The sequence below is a fragment of the Pseudoliparis swirei genome, chromosome 15, assembly GCF_029220125.1.
Source record: "Pseudoliparis swirei isolate HS2019 ecotype Mariana Trench chromosome 15, NWPU_hadal_v1, whole genome shotgun sequence".
NCBI lineage: Eukaryota > Metazoa > Chordata > Actinopteri > Perciformes > Liparidae > Pseudoliparis > Pseudoliparis swirei.
In genome coordinates, this window is record NC_079402.1 from 3370232 (window position 1) to 3389187 (window position 18956).

General features: G+C 42.7%; 1 protein-coding gene across 1 annotated transcript in view; it reads left to right on the forward strand.

Annotated features, from left to right (window-relative positions):
* The window catches only part of cacna1bb (calcium channel, voltage-dependent, N type, alpha 1B subunit, b), a 162484-nt gene that overhangs the window by 65972 nt on the left and 77556 nt on the right, over positions 1-18956 (forward strand). The window contains exons 6-11 of the mRNA XM_056432096.1: positions 12960-13063; positions 13616-13731; positions 13864-13953; positions 15592-15681; positions 18501-18722; positions 18817-18929. Coding sequence (XP_056288071.1) covers positions 12960-13063; positions 13616-13731; positions 13864-13953; positions 15592-15681; positions 18501-18722; positions 18817-18929 — 735 coding nt within the window. The remainder of the gene's footprint in view (positions 1-12959; positions 13064-13615; positions 13732-13863; positions 13954-15591; positions 15682-18500; positions 18723-18816; positions 18930-18956) is intronic.

Sequence of the window (18956 nt, forward strand, 5' to 3'; positions counted from 1 at the left end):
CTTTCATTTGCTATTTTCTTCGTCTTCACAGTCTTCACCCAGTGTAATATTCAGCACACTTTTGTATTGAGAGGGGCGTCGGCCGGACGTTGGTGAGACGTGTGGCTAATGGACACATGTTCATATGAGGGAAGAGGGTCTGTTGATATTTGGTTAAAAAAAGAAGAGGAGAAAAAAAGTAAATTACGAGCATACTGTCGCATCAAAAAGTCCCTTCACTGGAATAATTTTACCAAACACTGCTAGGGGACATTTTAGGACACACAGAGCACCTCTCTCCTCTAGGATACACTGAGCACCTATCTCCTCTAGGATACACTGAGCTCCTCTCTCCTCTAGGATACACTGAGCACCTCTCCTCTAGGATACACTGAGCACCTCTCCTCTAGGATACACTGAGCTCCTATCTCTTCTAGGATACACTGAGCTCCTATCTCTTCTAGGATACACTGAGCACCTCTCTCCTCTAGGATACACTGAGCACCTCTCTCCTCTTCTTTCTCTACTTATGGATGAATGTTCATCTCTCCATCACACATCATTAACTCTACTTCCTACCCAGAGTCCTTGTGACTTCCCGTCTCGTAGGGTCCATTGAACCTGGCTGGGTCTGGAGCCTCCTGCCACGGCCCTGCTGATTATCCTGGAATATGATCGATTATTCTGGATACATTTTACTTTCCACATGATTTAGTCGTTGCATTACTTGCAGTACTTTTTCTGCATCTCTTCTGTGCCACATTCCATTTATATTCCTCCACTCTACCTTCTTTTCATTCCATAATGCCTCTCCTTTCCCTTCCCCTTCTCCCTCCACTTCATCTTTTCCTTTCCCAGGAGATGGCGGATAACTGTCACTACCATCTCTCCACCTTCTTCTTCTTCTTGCTCTTCATCCTTCACTCGCTCCAAACATCTAAACATCTCCCGTAGCTTTTTCCTGGCTCATTACCCTCAGCGATGCCGATCCAGGCTGCTGTGATGCCTCCCCTCCCAGCTGGTACATTCTTCTTTGTGTTCACTCCTTTTTCTTTTCGTTGAGCTCAGTCATTCCTTTTGATCCAACAGTTATTTTTACCGCAGCCGTTCTGTACTTCTCCCTGACCGCCTACTCACCCAGGTACTTTCTTGACGTACTGCTTAATTTATTCTCTTCCTCTCACTGATTCGAATGCATGAGGGCATACGGTGGGGTAGCTTTCTAAATTGCCTTGCAGAGACCATTCACTTCCCTACACACTGAAGTAGGCTCATCGGAGAGTGTTTTTTTCTTTCAGAAGTTCGATACCTTGCTTACCCATCGTCTGTTGACAACTTCGGTTACTCGTTCACTGCGTCTGAGAAACATCAGCATATCATAACAAGTGGCGAGAGATCCATTACAAGAACCGCAGCCATGGAGAACCCCACAAATACACTTCTAAATGGTCTGAATCCAAGAGCACGATATGTTTAACAGAAAGGAGGCTGCAGTTGCTTTTGCAAACATTTGTATGCTACTTGTCAATGGTGAGAATGGTTTGTGGGTTTAGTCCAGTCTGGCACTTAAAGTTGCTAATCGAAGTATAAACAAAGGGTAGCGCATGGGAAAGGAAGTCCTGGGCTTCGTATTCTTGGGCGACTCGGGGAAAACCCACAAATTATAGCCCATGGAGGCTTGTCCGTCCGAAATACGAGCGCTGAGGACGGGAACATACGTGTGTCATTGCAGAAGTGGTAGCAAACTGTGGTTATTGTTTTTCATCGTAGTCCTTGTTCCTTTCAGCGATGACACATCTCTCTAATTCATCTTTAATTCATCGGCAAAGAACGTCTCCAACAAAGAGAACAAGAAAAGAAAAGGAGAAACCTTGACAACCTTATTTACCGGGAAAGAGCCAAAGGTGTATTTGTGTCAATGCAGTGGAGCGTGTGATCCATGTGTGCATTAATATCCAGAGTATACAAATGTATATTCACTCTTCTTAGAGAAGCAAGGGCATGGTGGGGGGTTGGGGTTGAAGTCTAAAACATCGTAATGGCCACAATGGCATGCGGGGGGGGCTTCATTCTGTGGATTATGTGTGTCCCTGTAACCCGGCGTTAACCCCGCAGATTGATGACTACGCTGCCTCTGCCCGGAGGGGCATTGTGCAGACCTTTCTCTCTCTAATGGGGCAAAAGAAAATGTAGAGTACTCCTCCCCCCATCATTACCACCCTGCCCCGCTTCTTCTTTGCTTATTGCTTCCTTCCCCCGCCCCTTCTATATTCCTTCATAACTTTGCCATGAATTCGCTCCATTCGCTTCTAGTTGAAATATTTAAACTGGCGAAAAATTTGCTGAGTTGCGAAAGCCAATCAGCGTTGAGATGCTCAGCTGTTGGTGAATCTAACTGCTGCTCTAGTGGAGCTGGAAGCAGAAGTCGTTCAGACGTAGAGGTGAAAGTCACCGAGCTGTGTGAGCCTACGGGTGATGTCATGTATAGATATATATATTATATTTATGTTGTGAACCCAAACACGAGGGCGTTAGATGTTCTGTGGGACGTCCTCAACAAGTATGAAGCAGGACTAGTGGTGAGTTCTTCATGGTGGATGAAGGACGTGATAACTGTTTCCACGGAGTCAAGCCACAGAAATAAGCCCCGCCCCCTCTAAGCCCTGCCCCCTCTGTGGAACCTGGCTCACTGGTATGTTATGAGTCCAGTAGTTTCTGTCAGTACGTGGTTTAATGTTCTGTGATGTTTTGACACATTTGACACCTTAGATAATTCAAATTAAATGCATGCTCGTGACATTTTCTTTTTTTTAAATTTGAATTATACTTGAATACAATTATTCACTACAGTAAATGTATGCCTTTTCAAATAGTCCTGGTTATCCTGAGGTAAATCAATGCATCCATATTTACAGCCAAAGGGAGACTTTGAGATGCTGATCACGTTTTTTTCTTTTTGGCCTGAGACTGAATTATTAAAACTCTGTGTTTCATAATGAGTGATGTCACCGCAATACGCCCCGTGCATTTATTGAATGCGGTGCTGCTGTTTTTTTAGGTCTCATTAATGCTAATGTGTTGTGGGCTATAGGATTGAAATCCTGTTGGAACTTTCATTAAAATAAATTCGCTACCGTAGAAGCGACGCGCTCTCCTATTGGCCGAGGCGGTTCATACCGCCGTGTCCGAGCGCACGGTGAAATCCACGCCGTCACCCCCCAGCGAGAGAGAGCCTGGGAACGAGAGAACGCCACCAAAAAAGAATTCTTTGAATCCCGAAAAAAGAAGCCGAGGAAGAGAGGAGGGAGTGCAAATGAAGAGAGAGATATCGGCTTATGCTAATGATCTTAATGTGTGAAATGTCCTCCCAGCACACGGTGGATGTTACGGATATGCAACTCCCCGACGTTGGAGGCCAGATTACGATGGAATACGCAGCCATAGATGATAAGCATTTTCCTTCCGTATTATTCTCTCATTCGCTGGGTTCCTTCATATTTCCTTCCTCCCCTGCATCCGATAAAGTATTCAAATTATAATAATAATCAGTGTTCAAGGTGACAACTGGATCTTATTGTTTATAAATGATCTGTATTGCCTTTATGCCATAGCGTTCATATCTCTCCATCAAAGAACATGGTCACCTTTATAGTTTTTCCCTTCATATTTCAGATATTGTTGCCATGTTATCACCTGCCAGCAGCAACTAGATCATATCTGACTTCTTAAAGGTGCAGTGTGTATAATGTAGGGTGCAGAAATGACTCTTGGCTTGAATTTATTTGAATATGAGTGATATGCTTAGACTATATGAAGTGTGTTTCCCTTTAGTGTATAACGACCTGAAAATCAGAATCGTTGTGTTTTTGTTTCCTTAAAATGAGACTTCATATCAAAATAGGGACACTGAAGAAGTTCCACCGAACCTCTGGAGAATAGACGACGCCAAATCCTGGACACTGCGCCTTTAAATCTACCATCATTCTCTCGAGGGCGTATTTGATTTTTTAATAAAACTACTTGATTAGAGTAAAGGAGATGTGATGATGATGATGATCATTATAATCGTTTTGGGAAAGGAAACCGTAAACAGGCTGTGGTCCTTGTCTGGGAAATGTAAACACATGTCAAAAGCTGTTTGTTTTTCTTTTGAAGACTCATAAACAGTGTGATTAGAATAGCTAATCTTATCCTGGGATTATGCCTCATTCATTCTTATAAGAGTTGCTTTCCCCGCAAAAAAACCCCATATAGAAATATACGTGATGCATCATTCATTTCCATATCTTACTTTAATATTTGAGTTGAATTTTTATATTCAACAAAATCTAATTCAATTCAGTTTATTATAAATAGCCCAACATCACACGTTACGAATTTGCCTCGGCACACATACGACATCCCTGACCTTTGACCTCACATCAGGTTCATCGCGGCAGCCTGATAATAAGGAGTTACGGTAATATAGTCTAGAAATAACAAACGCATGAACCAGTTTTTCTGAGACAAGATGTGCCTGATTTTTGAAATATTACGAAGATGAAACAAAGCAGTCCTTGAGATGTTCTTCACGTGGAGTTAAAGGACAAGTCCCCATCAAAGAGAACAGAGATTCTTTACAGTGGTGTTGGATGCCAGGGCGATGCCGTCTACAGAAACCACTTCACCAGATCATTGATCCCTGAGGCGCTCAGAGTAAAGTAACTTCAGTTTTGTCAGGAAGTTGCAGGTCATCCATGTTTTTATGTCTTTAAGAGATGCTTGAAGTTTAGAGAGCTGGTTGGTCTCCTCTGGTTTGATTGATAGATATAATTGAGCATCATCTGCATAACATTGAACGTTTATGGAGTGTTTCCTGATCCGATTGCCCAAAGGAAGCATGCACAAGGTAAATAAAATTGGTCCAATGAGCTGAAATGTATTTACGTTTGGACACTTTTCATCCCAAGAACCTTTTGACAAATCTCAAAACACAGGACACGAGTGCCATCTGTAAAAGATCCCACCGTGCCCATCTGTGTCCGCTACCCAGAATCCACCACAGAGGCCGCTGACTCACACGAGGAGCGCTGCGTTCAGTCGGCAGCAGGACGATGCGTGGGAGGTTTCTCGGCGTTGATGATGTGGCATAATCGTTGCTTCGTGCCCCTCGTGATTTTATTACCTTTCCTCTCGTCTCCCCTGGCGTGGGATCTCGACGTGGCCCTCGTGTCATGGCCGTGTCACTTCACATCATGCCTGCTCTCATTTGTCGTGATAACATTTTGGATGCAGGTCCTGAAAGATATTTTCTCCATCAGCTGATTGCTTCAAGAAGAATCAGTTCTTCTTAAAACCCATTTTTTAGAAAATGGCTTTTAAGTGATGTCGTCCTTTTATGCAGTTCTTCGGTTCCCCTAATTTAGTTTGATATTGTTCTTTATTTTGTATTTTTCTATTCCATTTGTTTTGCCTTGATTCTCTGTAGAGCACTTTGTAAACTCAGTTTTTAAAGGTGCTATATAAATAAAGTTATTATTATTATTATTATTATTATAAGTGATGGGATCAGAGCACATTTAAAAAATGAAAAAAACAGTTAATATGAGTGTAATCTTAAATTGTTTATTAAGACCTGAATGTGAGTTTGTGAAGTTTAATGCTTGTGAAGTTGAGTGTGTGTGTGTGTGTGTGTGATGCGAGGGGTCACAGGCACCTGTTCCTCTCGCTTCATTAGAGCCGGCATCGTCAGGGAGGCAGGTGCACCTTGACCTTGTCAGGGCGACATCTTGTGCTTGTCACATCCTGGTAAAAATAGAGCGGCGCAGAGGAGACTTTTATCGATGCCGTGTGTGGATCCTGAACTGTAGACCACCTGATTCATTCTGTGTAATAATCTGGAAGCATCAGGCCTGTGGTTAAGTCAAACCATTTAACATCATCTGCATATTACCTGGACACAGACTGATACTACTAAAGTGAAGCAGGGCAGAGTTAGAGTGGTTTTAGTGGAGGCATGTTAAGGTGGAATATTCAACTTTTTTAAATTTGTGTAAGTTTCTTTACATTTTTTATTTCTTCAGTTAACAGTAAAACAAATAATTCCATTAAATCTTCACTGTAGGGTTTGATTGCAGCTAAATACAACTGTTTTCTGTCTTTATCTTCTCTACATGTTCCTATTTAAAGAAAATCACAACCCATGTGGTCTATTGGCTCGTGACTGAATTGAATGCCGATGCCTTGAGAATGTGTGCAGTACCCGGATTCATCCACCAGGTGGACCGCCATAGACTGAGGCTGAGGAAAGGCTGTCCGGGGGCAAATGCTCCACGTACGAGACTCCACTATTGTCCTCTCAAGACCTCTAGCTCTCTGAAGACCTCTAGCTCTCTGAAGACCTCTAGCTCTCTGAAGACCTCTAGCTCTCTGTAGACCTCTAGCTCTCTGTAGACCTCTAGCTCTCTGAAGACCTCTAGCTCTCTGAAGACCTCTAGCTCTCTCTAGACCTCTAGCTCTCTGTAGACCTCTAGCTCTCTGAAGACCTCTAGCTCTCTGTAGACCTCTAGCTCTCTGTAGACCTCTAGCTCTCTGAAGACCTCTAGCTCTCTCTAGCTCTCTGTAGACCTCTAGCTCTCTGTAGACCTCTAGCTCTCTCTAGACCTCTAGCTCTCTGTAGACCTCTAGCTCTCTGAAGACCTCTAGCTCTCTGAAGACCTCTAGCTCTCTCTAGACCTCTAGCTCTCTGTAGACCTCTAGCTCTCTGAAGACCTCTAGCTCTCTGTAGACCTCTAGCTCTCTGTAGACCTCTAGCTCTCTGAAGACCTCTAGCTCTCTCTAGACCTCTAGCTCTCTGTAGACCTCTAGCTCTCTGTAGACCTCTAGCTCTATGAAGACCTCTAGCTCTCTCTAGACCTCTAGCTCTCTGTAGACCTCTAGCTCTCTGAAGACCTCTAGCTCTCTGAAGACCTCTAGCTCTCTGTAGACCTCTAGCTCTCTGAAGACCTCTAGCTCTCTGTAGACCTCTAGCTCTCTGAAGACCTCTAGCTCTCTGTAGACCTCTAGCTCTCTGAAGACCTCTAGCTCTCTGTAGACCTCTAGCTCTCTGTAGACCTCTAGCTCTCTGAAGACCTCTAGCTCTCTCTAGACCTCTAGCTCTCTGTAGACCTCTAGCTCTCTGAAGACCTCTAGCTCTCTGAAGACCTCTAGCTCTCTGTAGACCTCTAGCTCTCTGTAGACCTCTAGCTCTCTGAAGACCTCTAGCTCTCTGTAGACCTCTAGCTCTCTGTAGACCTCTAGCTCTCTGAAGACCTCTAGCTCTCTCTAGACCTCTAGCTCTCTGTAGACCTCTAGCTCTCTGAAGACCTCTAGCTCTCTGAAGACCTCTAGCTCTCTGTAGACCTCTAGCTCTCTGTAGACCTCTAGCTCTCTGAAGACCTCTAGCTCTCTGTAGACCTCTAGCTCTCTGAAGACCTCTAGCTCTCTGTAGACCTCTAGCTCTCTGTAGACCTCTAGCTCCCTGTAGACCTCTAGCTCTCTGTAGACCTCTAGCTCTCTGAAGACCTCTAGCTCTCTGTAGACCTCTAGCTCTCTGAAGACCTCTAGCTCTCTGAAGACCTCTAGCTCTCTGTAGACCTCTAGCTCTCTGTAGACCTCTAGCTCTCTGTAGACCTCTAGCTCTCTGTAGACCTCTAGCTCTCTGAAGACCTCTAGCTCTCTGTAGACCTCTAGCTCTCTGAAGACCTCTAGCTCTCTGAAGACCTCTAGCTCTCTCTAGACCTCTAGCTCTCTGTAGACCTCTAGCTCTCTGAAGACCTCTAGCTCTCTGAAGACCTCTAGCTCTCTGTAGACCTCTAGCTCTGTAGACCTCTAGCTCTCTGAAGACCTCTAGCTCTCTGTAGACCTCTAGCTCTCTGAAGACCTCTAGCTCTCTCTAGACCTCTAGCTCTCTGTAGACCTCTAGCTCTCTGAAGACCTCTAGCTCTCTGAAGACCTCTAGCTCTCTGTAGACCTCTAGCTCTCTGTAGACCTCTAGCTCTCTGAAGACCTCTAGCTCTCTGAAGACCTCTAGCTCTCTGTAGACCTCTAGCTCTCTGTAGACCTCTAGCTCTCTGTAGACCTCTAGCTCTCTGTAGACCTCTAGCTCTCTGTAGACCTCTAGCTCTCTGAAGACCTCTAGCTCTCTGTAGACCTCTAGCTCTCTGAAGACCTCTAGCTCTCTGAAGACCTCTAGCTCTCTGTAGACCTCTAGCTCTCTGTAGACCTCTAGCTCTCTGTAGACCTCTAGCTCTCTGTAGACCTCTAGCTCTCTGAAGACCTCTAGCTCTCTGAAGACCTCTAGCTCTCTGTAGACCTCTAGCTCTCTGTAGACCTCTAGCTCTCTGTAGACCTCTAGCTCTCTGAAGACCTCTAGCTCTCTGTAGACCTCTAGCTCTCTGAAGACCTCTAGCTCTCTGTAGACCTCTAGCTCTCTGAAGACCTCTAGCTCTCTGTAGACCTCTAGAACTCTGTAGACCTCTAGCTCTCTGAAGACCTCTAGCTCTCTGAAGACCTCTAGCTCTCTGTAGACCTCTAGCTCTCTGGACCTCTAGCTCTCTGAAGACCTCTAGCTCTCTGAAGACCTCTAGCTCTCTGTAGACCTCTAGCTCTCTGTAGACCTCTAGCTCTCTGAAGACCTCTAGCTCTCTGAAGACCTCTAGCTCTCTGTAGACCTCTAGCTCTCTGTAGACCTCTAGCTCTCTGTAGACCTCTAGCTCCCTGTAGACCTCTAGCTCTCTGTAGACCTCTAGCTCTCTGAAGACCTCTAGCTCTCTGTAGACCTCTAGCTCTCTGAAGACCTCTAGCTCTCTGAAGACCTCTAGCTCTCTGTAGACCTCTAGCTCTCTGTAGACCTCTAGCTCTCTGTAGACCTCTAGCTCTCTGAAGACCTCTAGCTCTCTGAAGACCTCTAGCTCTCTGTAGACCTCTATCTCTCTTGCTGCTTGTTGTGAATGTTTCAGGCTTGTTAGGAGCTGCCGAATGGATTCAGAGTGGCTTTCTTTATCTCAGCAGGCTTCCCTTGGCATCAGAGAATGTTAGTATGCGTGTGTGTGTGTGTGTGTGTGTGTGTGTGTGTGTGTGAGAGCACTGTAAGCTGAGAGAGTGGGAGTCTACTGTCACACCACTACTGCTTGATGCATGATGCTCCAAATTATGTGGCGGCGTTTGCTTTCCCCCTGGCCGATCCTCCAGAGCCGTCGGCCGGCGACGACTCACGGAAATCACCAGAACTGGAATACCATCACATCGAGTGAACTCGCACGAAAACATCGAGATCAGCAAATATAAGTCACTGAGGTTCATTTTTTACGTCAACATAATGCAGGAGGCAACGTCCCTCATCCACCATGGAGGTCCTCAGCCCCGCGTGTGTTCTTTTTCACTCAATGGGTGATGTGTGTTTTCTTTATTTCTTTATTTTTTGTCACTTACATCTTTGTATTCGTTTAGACATATTAACATAAAACAAGTGAAAAGATGTCAGACATAAACATAAATATATATATACACATAAACATACAGACACATATATCTATACACATACACATATACATACATTCACGCATACACATGCACACACAAAACAGGACACAATGATATATATATATACACTACCGTTCAAAAGTTTGGGGTCACCCAGACAATTTCGTGTCTTCCATGAAAACTCACTTTTATTTACCAAATGAATTGAACATTTCATAGAACATATAGTCAAGACATTGAAAAGGTTAGAAATAATGATTAATATTTGAAGTATTAATTTTGTTCTTCAAACTTCAAGCTCAAAGGAAGGCCAGTTGTATAGCTTATATCACCAGCATAACTGTTTTCAGCTGTGCTAGCATAATTGCACGGGTTTTCTAATCAGACATTAGTCTTCTAAGGCGATTAGCAAACACAATGTACCATTAGAACACTGGAGTGATAGTTGATGGAAATGGGCCTCTATACACCTCTGGAGATATTTCATTAGAAACCAGACACTTCCACCTTGAATAATAATTTACCACATTAACAATGTAGAGTGTGTATTTTTGATTAATTTAATGTTATCTTTATTGAAAAAACAGTGCTTTTCTTTGAAAAATAAAGACATTTCTAAGTGACCCCAAACTTTTGAACGGTAGTGTACATATACATACATATATATATATATACATATACACATATACATACATACATATATAAAAACACACATACAGGACTGTCTCAGAAAATTAGAATATTGTGATAAAGTTCTTTATTTTCTGTAATGCAATTAAAAAAACAAAAATGTCATGCATTCTGGATTCATTACAAATCAACTGACATATTGCAAGCCTTTTATTCTTTTAATATAGCTGATTATGGCTTACAGCTTAAGAAAACTCAAATATCCTATCTCTAAATATTAGAATATCATGAAAAAGTATACTAGTAGGGTATTAAACAAATCACTTGAATCGTCTAATTAACTCGAAACACCTGGAAACACATTTTCAAATGTTTGATTTTGTTTTGCTGTTATAAATCTTTTTTTTTACTTGGTCTGAGGAAATATTCAAATTTTATGAGATAGGATTTTAGAGTTTTCTTAAGCTGTAAGCCATAATCAGCAATATTAAAAGAATAAAAGGCTTGCAATATTTCAGTTGATTTGTAATGAATCCAGAATGCATGACATTTTTGTTTTTTTAATTGCATTACAGAAAATAAAGAACTTTATCACAATATTCTAATTTTCTGAGACAGTCCTGTATATACCCCAAAAAAAACAAAAACAACAACAAAGTACCATAATTAGCTTTCTTTTTGAGTTATCAAAGGTTTTTGTAAAGATTTCTTTGAGCCTTTTCAGTTTATCCTGCGTATATAAGCCCTCATAGCTCCATTTTACTCTTGCATTTAGTTTCTTCTGTCATTGCGCTGCACTTACCAACATATGGGGTCATTAGAAGCGCTGCTGAAGGCAACATAGTGCATCAGTAGTTCTGTAATGAACTTAATTTCCATAGCCAGTGGCTTTTGATTGCCATATGCCCTGTGTCTGCTCTCTGTGATGCACGCTGGGCCTTTTAGTCTCTTGGCCTGGCTCCAAGCCCAGAGCTTAAAGGTGGGGCCCAAAGCAGAGCCTTTCACTGGGGGACATATTCAGAATATGGTTTATTCTATATTCAATATACACAAACATTCAAAAGTTTGGGGTCAATTATAAAGTTTTTTTCAATGAAAATAACATAAAATGAATTATAAACACACTCTCTACATAGTTAATGTGTACATGACTATTCTCTGGTGTGTAATGAAGTCTCTACAGAGGTGTGTAGAGGCCCATCTCCAGTGTTCTAATGGTACATTGTGTTATCGCCTTAGAAGACTAGCGGAAGGGTAGAAAACCCTTTTTATGTGAGCGCAGCTGAAAACAGTTATGCTGCTGAGAGAAGCTATACAACGTCTATTTCCATCTTCGATTATGTTGTGACGGTTCTTGATTTTGACCTCGAGGACAATATTTTTTGGAGGAATATATTGAATAGTAAACACAAATATCAGATTCATAAAGGTAAAACATTTTTTTTCAGATTATAAAGTAACAGATGCTTAATACCAAGAACCTGCAGACATCTTTAGTATGTTTATGAATAAACATATTTAGTATGTATATAAATAAACATATTTAGTATGTATATGAATAAACATCCTCTTCCTCTCATCTTCCTCTCCTTTCCTCTCCTCTCTTCTTCTCGTCTCCTCTTCCTCTCCTCTTCTTCTCGTCTCCTCTTCCTCTCATCTCCTCTTCTCTTCGACTCCTCTTCCTCTCGTCTCCTCTCGTCTACCTCTCATCTTCCTCTCTTCCTCTCCTCTACCTCTCATCTTCCTCCTCTTCTTCTCTTCCTCTCCTCTCCTTTTCCTCTCGTCTCGTCTCCTCGTCCTCTTCCTTTCGTCTCGTCTCCTCTTCCTCTCGTCTTCCTCTCCTCTCAACTTCTTCTCTTCTTCCTCTTCTCCTCTCCTCTCCTCTTCCTCTCATCTTTCTCTCCCTCTCCTCTCCCTCTTCCTCTCCCTCCTCCTCTCTTCCTCTCCCTCTCCTCTTTCTCTTCCTCTTCCTCTCCCTCCTCCTCCTCTTTCTCCTTCTCTTCCTCTCCTCTCTACATTGGGGTTTCTGCTGATGAAATGATGAAGTTGTGAAGAAGCCTTCCTCCGCGTCTCCTTCTGTCCATCGTGCCGATGTCGTTTAGTTTGATCCTTGTTTAGACCAAAAGAAACCGGCTCTTTGTGTTCTGTAAAAAAAACATTTGCACCAATTAACTATCAGTCGGCTGAAGAGTTAAGGCCCTCTGAACAGGCGAGGGTCGTCCTCACCAGAGGTGGGGGAGAGAGAGAGAGACTCTATTCTTGGGCTCCACCAGCTTTATAAAGGGACATAGTTGACCGTGTATCAGTAACGGAGAAATCCGATTGTTTGCCGTCGGTTTCTCAAATGGTGTTTTTTTTTAGCCAACAAGTGGAAGCCCCCTGAAGCTCACGATGACATCATCAACCTGCGGGAGCGACCCGTGCAGCCGCTGCACCCGGCTGCTGCTCGCAGAACAAATAGTCCCAGCGTGCTGTGAAACCGGAGCGTGTGCTGAACACACGAGAGAGCGTATTGGTCAGAGCCTCGCTAGCTTATGCTAAGCTAAGCTAGCAATATCCTGACTGGGGATGTAAGGAAATAAGCACATTTAAACATTTCTTTCTGCTTCATTGAACTGAACTGCATTGGGCGAGATTAGAGGATGCTTATGTGTAACCTTAATGTTTTGACTATATTTTCTATTAATTTTCTCACTCATTTGATAAATAAAAGTGGGAATTTTCATGGAAAACACAAAGTGGTTTGGATGACCCTAAACATTTGAATGACATGTTTATATTACAGTAAGTTAAAGGTATAATGATAATTTCTCGTTCATGCTTTTGTCCGTGTGCGATTGTGTGTCCAGACCAACGATGTAGCAGGAAACGCCTGGAACTGGCTCTACTTCATCCCCCTCATCATCATCGGATCCTTCTTCATGCTCAACCTGGTGCTCGGTGTCCTCTCTGGGTGAGTCGGCAATAAACATGAACACACGTATTAGCAAAAATCACATATAATGCAGATTATTGCAGATTATATAATCAGTTTTGCCAATATGAGTGACGAGAGATTGTGGAGAATCTGCACCGTCATTTAATTTATTCACGATACTATGCTTGAGTTTGTTTTGTGTTTTAGTTTATGGATTAAAAATGTAATAACAAAATTATATATATATATATATATTATACTTGCAGAGAATCATAATGCTGCATGAATAACGTTGTGAAACGATGGTTACAGTGAGAAAAAAGATCATAACTCCTGTGTTTGTCTACGACAATTATTATGTAAATAATTTAATTTTAGGGTTTTAATCTTTGGGTTTCTTCACCCATCAATTCATTTTATTTTATAGAGCCCAATATAAAAAATTACAAATGTGTGACATTGGTGCAGGTCAAATGTGCAGGTTGCCCCCCTGGCAGATTTAAAATGACCTTCAAATGTGATAAAAATGAATAAAAACACGTCTATCTATTATTTTTGTGCAACATATCTGCGTGTGTGATTCGACAGAGAGTTTGCCAAAGAGAGAGAGCGCGTGGAGAAGAGGCAGGAGTTCCTGAAGCTCCGGAGGCAGCAGCAGATCGAGAGAGAGCTCACCGGGTACTTGGAGTGGATCTGCAAAGCAGGTCAGACTCATCTCTGAGAACAGCGGGAGAGCTGGCATGCAGGCGCTTGTTGTGTTAGAAAAAGCACGACAAATTGGTAGAAAAGTCCCTCTCTCTCTCTCTTTCTCCATCTCTCTCTCTCGCTCGTTGCAGAGGAGGTGTTGCTGGAGGAGGAGGATGAGATCGCAGAGGAGAAGTCCCCTCTGGATGGAGCGTGGTACAAGAGGAAACAGAACCTTCCAGGTAAAGAAGAAGGCCGAGTATCTGTCGCCTGCTTCACCGCAGGAGGTACAGTTACTCACTTCCATTTAATAATTGATTATTAACAATAATCAATGAGCGGCTCATACTGTAAACGATCGGGTTCTCTCCTACCTCTGGAGTCGAGGTTTATTTTGAGCTCACTTCTAAATGTGTCCAGATATTTAGGTGGGAAAGGCCACATATTTTTTTTGCACATTTTGAACTACATTTAGAAATGCGGTATTAATACAAGCATACCTTGTGTTATCTTCAGCCTGCTTACTGCACCAGGCCTTCACACACCCCTCTCTTAAAGAGACAGCACTCCCGTCTTAAAGAGATAGTGTTCCTGTCTTAAAGAGACAGCGCCCCTCCCTTAAAGAGACATACATACATACATATACATATGTAAATAGGTAACACTGCCGAAAAAGGAAAGTAAGGAGGTTCCTTAGCATTAAATTAATCCCTCTTGCACAATTGCAATATGTGATGGTAGGAGCCACGCCAGCTAACCATCCATCATATAATGATCACTTATGGGGATGATTATTTGAATGGTAATCAAGGTTTCCAGTTCCACTTTATATTTTGTTCTCAATGTAAAGGGAGCGCGCTGCAACTCTGTTCTCTCTCTCGTTCTCTCTCGCCCATGATGTCAGTCCATCAGGCCTGGTGTGAGGGTCCAGGGTTAATTAGTGGGATTTAAAGCTTTAGTCTGATTGGATTTGATGAACAAAATTCCCTGTACCAAGCCACACGCACACAGACACAAACATGTTTATGGGAATGCGTTTGCTATTTTTCAATTAGTTACATATGAGGGATTAAAAAAGCTTTGAGTCCACAGCTGTAGAAAACCACTCTAATGGTGTAAGAGCAGAACATGTGGAGCTGCCCGTCAGATGAATGGCAGGTATGAATAGTGGAGCAAGGTGCCAATCATCGCTGACTGACGTAGTCGAGGTGATTTTAATATTATTTGTTTAAAACAATTTATCAACCCGTCTTCGGAAATAAGAAATTAAAGAAATAATCCCTACGGCTGAATAATTAATTTAGAGAGAAAAGATTGGTGACCTTAAAGAAGTTGTGTGTTTTCTCAATTTAGTTTTAATTAAAAATAAAAGTCATAATTCTGAAAAAGAAAGCAGTAAGCTAAACTGTCTCCGTCTTATGAAGTGATTTATGTTGTTTAGCATGAGTGCTTAAAGTTTTATAATCCTCAAATAAATGAATGAATATATATATATATTTATATATATATATATATAAATATAAATATATATATGTATATATATATATATATAAATAGAAATATTTATCCTCTATTTAAATATAAATATATATATATATATAAAAATCTCCAAATGTAAAACATGATTGATGCCTATTATTCATAGATTCCAATTAGCTCACTTCTACACTTTGCGACACACATGAACCAGGGTTGTTCCATTGAAATACAATTTAAAAATGCTTGTTTTTTCATGCCATAATTGACATCTTAAAATGTATGTTAAAGAATGCAGCTCTGCATAACAGATCATCCCCATTCCTTCATTGCCATCGCTGTGTGACATTTAAGACCCGTACATGAGTATTCTTCCCTCCCTCTCTGTGCTCTTCTTCTAACAGTCCTGAAACGAGGCAAAGTCAAGAGAGGTATCAACGACCTGATCGGCGATGAGGAGGGTGAGGATCCTTTTGCAGACATCTCCTCCGGTCGTAAGTCTTTTCATCCACAGCCTCCAGCCCCTCACCTCTGACCTTTGCATGCTGTCTGTTCACGGATTCGACCTTTACGACTAAAAGCCACCAGAAAGGCCTGTCACCTCTAATGAACAGAACCATGTACTCTGACTCTTTAGTCCCCATTCATCAAATTAGAGTATGTCATGTCACCTCTATAGTATAAAAAGACTTTGTGAGCCATCGTGCATAAACTTCAAACCTAAAGCCGAGTCTGCCAACTTCTGCAGACTCATATCACCTCGAGGGAGAAGAAGTATAATTAACTTTTCTAATTAGACTGTAACATTAAAATAGCGAGAGAATCATCACCTGCAGCTTATTAGAACGAGTCCACAGAAATGTAAAAGGATTAGAACGGACATTGACCAGTTTCCTGCAGTCATTCGACAAGTAGAAAAGAAAATGGCGAACGTTGTTGGTCGTTACGGTTGCAACGTACGTAGGTTGGCCTCGGAAGTGTGGTCGCGGCGGAATTTACTCGTTAGCTCATTAGCTCACTGCCAGCTAGTCAAGTAACTAGTCTGCTGTCAGCTAACTAGCTTCCAGCTATTTAACTTCCCAGCCTACTGCCAGCTAGTCAGCTAATTAGCCGCTGCCAGCCAGTTAGTTAACTAACCCGCTGCCAGCTAGTCAACTAACTAGCTCACTGTCAACTAGCTAACCTGCTGCCAGCTAGTCAGCTAACTAGCCTGCTGTCAGCTAGTAAGCTAATTAGTCCGCTGTAAGCTAATTAGTCCGCTGTCAGCTAACTAGCTCACTGCCAGTTAGTCAGCTAACTAGCCCGCTGATAGCTAATCAGCTAACTAGCACGTTGCCAGCTAGTCAGCTAACTAGCCCACTGCCAGCTAGTCAGCTAACTAGCCCGCTGATAGCTAATCAGCTAACTAGCACGTTGCCAGCTAGTCAGCTAACTAGCCCACTGCCAGCTAGTCAGCTAACTAGCCCGCTGATAGCTAATCAGCTAACTAGCACGTTGCCAGCTAGTCAGCTAACTAGCCCACTGCCAGCTAGTCAGCTAACTAGCCCGCTGATAGCTAATCATCTAACTAGCATGTTGCCAGCTAGTCAGCTAACTAGCCCGCTGATAGCTAATCAGCTAACTAGCACGTTGCCAGCTAGTCAACTAACTAGCTCGCTGTCAACTAACTAACCCGCTGCCAGCTAGTCAGCTAACCAGCTAGTTAGACCGTTATGTTGCCGCTCTGACCTCCATCGGTCTTCATGTCGTCTGTTCTACTTCTCTTCTATTTCTACAAACAAGACATTTTCTGACAGGATGGATTTCACGGTCCACAAAGACGACGTGTAATTCCGTGGTTTGGAAATGAGAACAGGCGCGGTAACTGAAACCGTTGTTGCCTTAATTCGCTCCTCCCTCTCCCATCTCATGTCTGTTTTTAAAGTGCCAAGGGGAGAGGTGCACAGGGCATTTGTTTCCCCGCCTGACGCCTGCAGTCCTGGCGCTTGGCTCAAAGGTATTAGGAGCATATTCTGTAACGAGCAGCTGCAAGACAGAAACATGTGATTTTGACGCTTTTCTTTCCGTCCCTTGGGAAGTTTTTGTGACTCATGTCAGTTTGAGACAGGCAAAGACTTCTTTCAGTGCTCTTCAGCAGGTGTGAGGTTGAATGCATCCCGACACGATCACACTGTCACACTTCTGTCATATAAAAATGGAGGTCCTCGAGCCCTCGTGTCCTGTGACTGGGTACACTCTGCACACAAGCACAGGGTTCTGGTTTGCAGTTTCAATAACCTGAGGCACACGTGTAGCCCTGGTGGAGTCTGGAACGGTGTAGGGGCGTCATTACGAAGAGGAATACAGCAGGATACATCCAGGGAAGCTGAACTATCTGAAGCTGAAGGGTGTGATATTCTGCAAGCAATTTTCTAAAATGACATAGGGGGAAAATGAATAATTAAACCCAGTTTAAACTGGTTTTACACGGATTCGTAGAAGTATTTATTGGCTGGTAGCTACTGCACCAGAGAAGCACCACAAGCACGCAACTCCCCGAAAAACAAGTTCTATGTTCTTTATAGTTTGTATTTTATATGGATTTAACAAGCAAGATACAACATGCCATTTTTATTGAGATGAGCTGGTGAAACACTCCTTCTTTTTTACTTCCTCTTTATTTTAAATGTAGTTTTCAACAACATAACAATATGTATTTTCATACAGTACATATTTCAGTTGCACATGATATTGTGTACAACACACAAAGAACAACAAACATTAAATAGTGCTCACTCCAAGAAAATGAAGAAGAGGGGAAATAAGGATAATAATGAATAGATTGCAAACTAAATAATTAAATACATATAAATCATTTAAATAATAATTTTCCACTCCTGAAACACTGCTTTTAACCCTCCTGTTACCTTTAGGGTCAATTTGACCCCATTCAATGTTTAATGCCGGTGTTCTTTGGGGTCAATTTGACCCCAGGCTGTTTTTCACTGTGTCAAACATATAAGAAATATCAACTTTTTATATATATTTAAAGGGCTATTTAGGTAGTCAACAAACAAACATAAAGTACCTCACACTTAAACTTGGGAAACAATATTAATTCTAATAATCTTCTGGAGGTTTTAATTGCTGGGGTCAAATTGACCCCGAGGGTAAAAGATGTTAGTAAATGTCAAGGTAACAGGAGGGTTAAACCAGATAAGTTAAAATAAATACATATATGCAGAAACACAAGACCTGTAAAGCAGTGGACCAATATCAAACCGCACATTTCCTCCCCCCCCATCATCATCTTCATCATCCTCATCTGTTCCAGCCCCTCCCGGCTCTCCGTTTGGTCGGGCCAGCATGAAGAGCGGCGGCAAGATGGACAGCTCGTCGTACTTCCGGCGCAAGGAGAAGAGGATGCGCTTCTTCATCCGCCGCATGGTGAAGGCTCCGAGCTTCTACTGTATCGTCCTGTGCCTGGTGGGCCTCAACACGCTGTGCGTGGCCATCGTCCACTACGACCAGCCCGAGTGGCTCACGACGGCCCTCTGTAGGTCACGCGTGCAAAACACTCGCGCTCGCGCTTTTCCGTTGACGTCGATTGCCCGTAAAGACGCTTTCTCTCCGTCCATCTTGAAAAACAGACACGGCCGAGTTTGTGTTCCTGGGATTGTTCCTGACCGAGATGTCCCTGAAGATGTACGGCCTCGGAGCCAGGAATTATTTCCACTCCTCCTTCAACTGCTTTGATTTCGGGGTACGTTGAGTCGACTTTGAAACTGTT